The sequence below is a fragment of the Drosophila guanche genome, unplaced genomic scaffold (genome assembly GCF_900245975.1).
Source record: "Drosophila guanche unplaced genomic scaffold, DGUA_6, whole genome shotgun sequence".
Lineage (NCBI taxonomy): Eukaryota > Metazoa > Arthropoda > Insecta > Diptera > Drosophilidae > Drosophila > Drosophila guanche.
This window is the reverse complement of record NW_022995815.1, coordinates 26,964-34,053: the sequence shown is the minus strand read 5'-3', so window position 1 is coordinate 34,053 and position 7,090 is coordinate 26,964. Positions and strand designations below refer to the sequence as shown.

General features: G+C 43.1%; 2 protein-coding genes and 1 long non-coding RNA gene across 5 annotated transcripts in view; 1 reads left to right on the top strand and 2 right to left on the bottom strand.

Annotated features, from left to right (window-relative positions):
* Positions 1 to 565: 565 nt before the first annotated feature.
* Positions 566 to 7,090, top strand: part of LOC117591593 — a 12,366-nt gene continuing 5,841 nt past the window's right edge. The window contains exons 1-2 of one of the 3 annotated variants that reach the window (XM_034284910.1): positions 566 to 834; positions 909 to 1,045. In XM_034284910.1, coding sequence (XP_034140801.1) covers positions 944 to 1,045 — 102 coding nt within the window. In that variant the 5' untranslated portion in view covers positions 566 to 834; positions 909 to 943. Of the gene's footprint in view, positions 835 to 908; positions 1,530 to 7,090 lie in introns of those variants that run through there. The other 2 variants (XM_034284909.1, XM_034284908.1) reach the window with 2 other exon arrangements.
* LOC117591591 overlaps positions 5,024 to 7,090 on the bottom strand; it is a 16,111-nt gene continuing 14,044 nt past the window's right edge. The window contains exons 2-3 of the mRNA XM_034284906.1: positions 5,686 to 5,837; positions 5,024 to 5,634 (exon numbers count right to left, since the gene is read on the bottom strand). Of these exons, the coding sequence (XP_034140797.1) occupies positions 5,232 to 5,634; positions 5,686 to 5,837 (555 nt within the window). The 3' untranslated portion in view covers positions 5,024 to 5,231. The remainder of the gene's footprint in view (positions 5,635 to 5,685; positions 5,838 to 7,090) is intronic.
* LOC117591597 lies at positions 5,844 to 6,831 on the bottom strand. Its single transcript, XR_004574433.1, has 3 exons — positions 6,686 to 6,831; positions 6,522 to 6,615; positions 5,844 to 6,459 (listed from the first exon to the last, which is right to left on the bottom strand). It is a non-coding gene; the product is annotated as an uncharacterized LOC117591597 (long non-coding RNA).

Here is a 7,090-nt window from a genome sequence, read left to right as displayed (position 1 = left end):
AAAAGGGAATAATTATTCCATCTCCCACGTCTTTCGCACCTGTTTAAAGATCCCTAATGGTGCATGCGAGAGCGTCTGGAGGGAGAGAATTTCCCTGGAAAATTTCCTCCACGTAGGATTTAAATAGCCTGTGTAATTTACCTGGCGCCTTGTCGACACCTTAGTTTTTGGTACAAAATTACGCACCATGCAAACTCCCTTGCTTTGTTAAGGGAGTTTGAAAGCTCGCTAATATAGCTTCATTCCACTAATGAACACTGAACAACTAAATATAAATTAATATATATTAATATCTGACTATAGAAAATATATGGTTTATGGTATTTATTTATTTATGTATTTTCAATTTAGAATTAACGGCTAATTATGGAATAGAAATAAAAATAAATTAAATATGAGTACCGGAGAGGAGGCATCAAAAAATTTACAAATTTGCTAAAAAAAATAGAGTGATGGTAAATGTTAAATAATTATGGTTATTCATAAAACCTGGAAAGGTTCATGCTGTGCGTAATTAGACCATCATATGGTGTTCGGTGGTGGGGGAAAGTACGGTTGGTCTTTAGCAGGGAACGCACCGTTTTTTCGTTTGTGTTTGAAGACGCACGCAAAACGGTACCCCAATCCATTCGTATTGGTACGAATCACTGTAATATCCGTGTACGTGAACGGCAGCGCCTCGGCAGAGCCTTGCTTATTCACAATAGATGATAGATAAGGCCGTGCCGAGCCCTGGTCATCGCTAAGCTTTTGTATTGATTCTCACACGCCTATTCTTTCACGTTTTCAAAACAAAACTGTACGGACGCGAGCCGCGCAAGACTATTGATCGAGGTAAAATTACACTTTAAACATAAATTCGATCACAGGAGCTAATCTTACTACTTGTATATATTTCTTTCTCTAAGCTTTCGTAATTTGGCGTACGAAACACAAGGAACCGATGGAACCGAAGCGCGAACGGAAGCGGCTATACCGCGGCTTGGACAATCATGAGCGCAATCTGTCCTCCTCGTCCTCGTCGCCGGCGTCGGTAGCTAGGCAGGTCTCGTCGGAAGCCAGCGACGATCCCCGCCCGACGACCAGTGCAGTGGCGGAAGCCAAGCGCGAACGGAAGCGGCTGTACCGCGGCTTGGGCAATCATGAGCTCAATCTGTCCTCCTCGTCCTCGTCGCCGGCGTCGGTAGCTAGGCAGGACAGTGCCATAACCATCACAAGTTCATCACAGTCCAGTGGGACCACCCAAATGGTCGTCTCGCCCGACGATCCCCGCCCGACGCCCAGTGACGTGGCGGCAGATGTACGGAATTGGGTGTATTTACCTAGTTATTATCACTCTGATGATTTTACAAGCTCTGATATGAGCCTTAACGCAGTGAACGGTACTCGGCTGCCTAACATACAGCCAATACCCAGGCGTCGAGAGACGGTAATCCTAAATAAGAAAGCCATGGATATATATCTGGCAGGGACTACAGGCGGGTAAAAATAATAATAATATAAACCCACTAATAATTATGTAATTAGATTTCAACATCTAAATAAAAACATATCTAGATTCTGGAGCTTTCAAATTCTGGTTATCAGACTAAATCGGAGCACCCAGACACTGTGTGGGAGAGAGAGAGTGCAATATGTTTACGAGTGCGTGTGTGTGGTTGCCGGGCCCGAAAGAAAAGGAGAAATAGACAGAAGAAAACAAGGAAAGGCAACGCGGAATGGAAAAATAACACTGCTCGACAAAATCAAAACCAACTTGTTTGAAGAATTTTTAAATGGGTATTCTTTTGTAACGGTAGCTATTTATTTTAGAGGTGGCGCTTCTCTTTTTTTATCATAACTGGATCGAAGCGGAAAAATCTTGTCGAGTAGTGTAATTATTAGTACTCATTAAATGGCTGCCAAAGTCATAAGCGCATTGCCCCTTTTGGTAAATATACATACATCTCATGTATGTACTGAAATTCCAGTTCTTTCTCCCTTTTGTTGTTTTCTTTGCTTATTATTTTATTAGGGATGGGCGGCACTGAAATGGAAGTATCGCTTCACATTTATACAGAAATTAAATCCAATCAAAGCACTGTTTGAATACGCATAATATTCTAATTAAAATTGTTCACTCGCGGGGTAAAAAGCAATAGTATTTTAGCATAATTTAACGGCATACAAATGGACAATTATATCTGATGCTACCTGTTGATGGCTATCGATATTTTATAAGTTTATGAAAGATACCATTGAAACTGTGAGCCGTTTCGAACTATGATTTAACTAATATGTACTAAATAATATGAAATACGCCAGGTAAGTATTGGAGCAAAGCTGTAACAAGTTACATATTACGACGTGGCGATTTCCCCCTTGTAAAGGCGGGTGGCCAAATAATTCCCCTCTACCTAAGGGTAGTGCGGTAACTTAAAACCTCAAAAAAAAAAAAAAAATAATAATATGAATGAAACTGTAGATGAAGAGATCTTCATTGCAAACATCTGAGCCTCGACCGTATCAACGACGTTGCGCACCACTCTCCCACACCTACACGATAGCTTGATTCAGTACGCAGCGGCTTGTGCCGGCTTCTTTATATACAGGATGTTTCTGTCTGGAACGAATTGAATATCTCACTCCACATGAAGCGTGTGACAAATTTCTACACTAAGTCCTACCTATTGTGAACACATATAAATTGCCAACAAAGGTCAAAAAGCGCCTGAGGCTGCTGGATCTGCATCCGTGCTTTCGTCTCATCGAGCAGGGCTATCAGTACGTGCCCAATGCCGAGCTCTCCACGTGCTTCGTGCTGAAGGCGAATCGGGACTTTCGCCTGGCCAGCGCGTTACCAACGGTAAATAGAGGGCCCAAGGCACAACTATTACAACAAATTTTAATTGTATTCACATTCACTCCACTCCTAGTCTACCGACTCTGCGCAGGCCTCCGACTCCCACACGGTGCTCATTAATGACGCGGCAATTAAGCAGAAACTCAGTGTTGGCTACTAATTCAAGATCTCCCCTGAGACTGCCAGCCTGTTCTCGGCCATAGTCTTCAATGACATGGAGTTATCAATTGGACAGCGGCACGATTTGGCCGAGATCCATCGCCGCTTGCAGCAGGTAAAGCAATCCTTTGAAGACACCGCCAGAGTCTTGCCATTCCGCAGGAATACACATAACGTGGTCTACGACATGGATATCTTTGTCAATCTAAGAACGAAATGATGCAAGGAAATTAACAGAAACTATCACTAATAGACAGATTAGACATTTAGGATTTTTGTTGTCTTTGCAAGTAGAACGATTGACGAGACCTAAATTATATTAGACATAATATATAATTACATTATAAATTATAAATTCGAAAATGTCTCATCAATAAGTGCTTGAGGGTGAATGAGAACTGGAAGCCAAGTCCATCAAAATTTGGCGACTTCTTTTCAACGACCACAGCACGATTGCTATACACGTCAAAGTCATCGGTCATGNTTAGCATAATTTAACGGCATAAAAATGGACAATTATATCTGATGCTACCTGTTGATGGCTATCGATATTTTATAAGTATTTTATAAGTTTATGAAAGATACCATTGAAACTGTGAGCCGTTTCGAACTATGATTTAACTAATATGTACTAAATAACATGAATGAAACTGTAGATGAAGAGATCTTCATTGCAAACATCTGAGCCTCGACCGTATCAACGACGTTGCGCACCACTCTCCCACACCTACACGATAGCTTGATTCAGTACGCAGCGGCTTGTGCCGGCTTCTTTATATACAGGATGTTTCTGTCTGGAACGAATTGAATATCTCACTCCACATGAAGCGTGTGACAAATTTCTACACTAAGTCCTACCTTTTTGTGAACACATGTCAATTGCCAACAAAGGTCAAAAAGCGCCTGAGGCTGCTGGATCTGCATCCGTGCTTTGCAGAGTAGCTCGTCCCGATAGTCATGCACGGGTTACGGCTCGAGAGGTGCACGAAGCACGACTTCCGCTTAGCCCTGAAAGCGGACCGGTCGCGCAATGGTTGCCATTTATCTCCCGGGTTCCGTGTACTATTACAACAAATTTTAATTGTATTCACATTCACTCCACTCCTAGTCTACCGACTCTGCGCAGGCCTCCGACTCCCACACGGTGCTCATTAATGACGCGGCAATTAAGCAGAAACTCAGTGTTGGCTACTAATTCAAGATCTCCCCTGAGACTGCCAGCCTGTTCTCGGCCATGGTCTTCAATGACATGGAGTTATCAATTGGACAGCGGCACGATTTGGCCGAGATCCATCGCCGCTTGCAGCAGGTAAAGCAATCCTTTGAAGACACCGCCAGAGTCTTGCCATTCCGCAGGAATATACATAACGTGGTCTACGACATGGATATCTTTGTCAATCTAAGAACGAAATGATGCAAGGCAATTAACAGAAACTATCACTAATAGACAGATTAGACATTTAGGATTTTTGTTGTCTTTGCAAGTAGAACGATTGAGGAGACCTAAATTATAAATCTGTATTATATATTAACATGTAATATTTAATATTTAAGCTTTTACTCTCATCAATAAGTGCTTGAGGGTGAATGAGAACTGGAAGCCAAGTCCATCAAAATTTGGCGACTTCTTTCCAACGACCACAGCACGATTGCTATACACGTCAAAGTCATCGGGCATGGTGGATCCACAGAGTGTTTGCCCCAGTTCCTCGTTTGCATCTGGCATAACCTTCTAGAACTTAATATTATCCAGTTTACAATTGGTCTCCGAACCCATGTTGAAGTCCGTGAAGGCGATCCTCAGGATCTGTACATAGAATGCTGGACAGCTCTTTAAATATCGCTGTTCAATTGGATATTTCAAATATACAAACATATATTTTCATACAGGATAGCTAATAAAAAAAAACACCCAAAAGTGTTCGTGCCGTAGGACATTAAACCTATTCAATTGCACCTTACATATCTGCAAGTGTAAGGTATAATATATCAGATCAAACATTAGATTCATTCACCTGCCGCGTACCCTCATTGTAGTAACCCACGCACTTGGGGCACTTCTTCAGAAACTCTGGTGGACAAAGGGGAGTGCGGGAGGCGAAATAGCAGCGCACGCTTCTCAGAATATCAGGCAATGCCTCCGAGACTTCTTTGTGGTCCAAGCTCGCATGGTGTTTCAGTGTTTGTCGAATGATCTGATAGAGCACCGATTCCGTGGGTAGGTGGTACTTCAGCCAAAACTCCTTTTCGGTGCTTCCACAAAGGTCTGCGTCATTCGGAGCATCAGCTTGTACATGTTTGGCTTCCAGTGCTCGGCCATACTGGTGATTAGATCCTCGAAGCTCTCAGCGCTTGAGATGTTAGCAATGATAACTTCTCCGTAGTCGGCCAATTGGATGTCCTGACCATTAATGTTGATTGAACGGATCTGCAGCAGATTTGGTGGCACCTTAGTAGGTTCAACGGGTAGTTTCGGTTCACCCGAAATGCGGCCACCAACTCCACTAGTTTTCAATAGTTTTTTGAGCTCCTTTTTTGTGGGTACCCCATTGACGCTGCGTAGGAGGTCCAGCTTGCCTTGAGTGGACGACTCCATGGCCTTGGCTTCTTCGAAGATCTTCTTAAAGGTGTTCCTGCAAAAACAAAGTCATTAGTCTGGCAGGTCTTCATGGATAGTACTTTACTGTACGTAGCTGCTTAGGCTTGTGCGATAAGTGGCTTTGTTGACCATTTCAGACGCCAGGCGAAAGTTATTGACGCTGTGCGTAAACAGAACCAACGACTCGGAGAGCAGGCATGCACTTAGAGTATCGACCTTCCCCCCATCAACACGCCTCTGAGGGAGCACAAATAGAACGTTTCTCATACATATACCAGAGATTAAAAGTATCATACAAAAGCAGGTATAGCACTTTGTCGCTCGCTCTTATATGTGTAGTAGAATTGCATTGCATGTTACTTGCAATATATATCTAGATCTTGATTCCGAGTAAAGCCGATGCACTCCAGGAAATTCCAAGGCTGCCTTCAGACCTTCAGACGTTATGAAGCACGCATTGCGTGTGTACATTTTCTCCGTTATCAAATAAGCTTTTTAGCTCAACCTGGCCATCGATCAGTTTGTAGACTCCTCGATCCCAGGTTACCATAACCTGCGGGAAGAGCTGTGCGCTTTAAGTATGTATCCCAGTCCTCAAAGAGCCCGCTTTGATCCACATACATCACGCAACAGTCTGGGCTGCTGCTCATCCCTCCATCCGTGGATATAGTGATAGGCATATGCAATTGGATCAATTTGAAACTACTTTAATGTACGACATTACCATCGCAGCGACGGCAGCGGAAAACTGGGTGGATCGACCAGGATCTGCTATTCTCTGCCTCCTTCAAGTCGGTCACTCCATTCACAATAACCGCAAAGAACAACGCAGAAAGGGACTGGCCGTTGGCGCATTTACCTAAAGTTATGTATGTACGTCTGGATTAGTGACGGAGCTGCTGTTTCGCGGAGTCTGCTTACGTAGAGTCCAAACGTTGTCCAGAATTATTTATGTCTCTGATTAAATATTTCTCGAACTTTCCTTTTTAGAATGTCTCGTTGATTCTGCAGCAATCTGTCAGGTCAGGGATTGGCCATCTATAGATTTTAAGTGAGGGACAAAGGATTTTTGGGCGGGCACTCACAGATCCCAGGTGATGTCCTCGCCATGGCTGAGAATCTCTGCAAATACCTGCTGCACTTCTCGGGCCGTGAGATTCGGTGGTTCAGCCATATTGTTGAATATTTTACATTTTAATTCACTTTAGAATCGCCTCAGCGATATTTGTAAGTATCGATATATCGATAATGAACTGCAATATATTTTCGAACAATACCTACACCTTTTACGCCCATTCTTTTACGTTTTCAAACCAGAACTGTGCGGAGAGTGCAATATGTTTACGAGTGCGTGTGTGTGGTTGCCGGGCCCGAAAGAAAAGGAGAAATAGACAGAGGAAACAAGAAAAGGCAACGAGGAATGGAAAAATAACACTGCACGACAAAAACAAACATGTTTTGGCAGCTTCGAAACAAACCAAATTATTGGA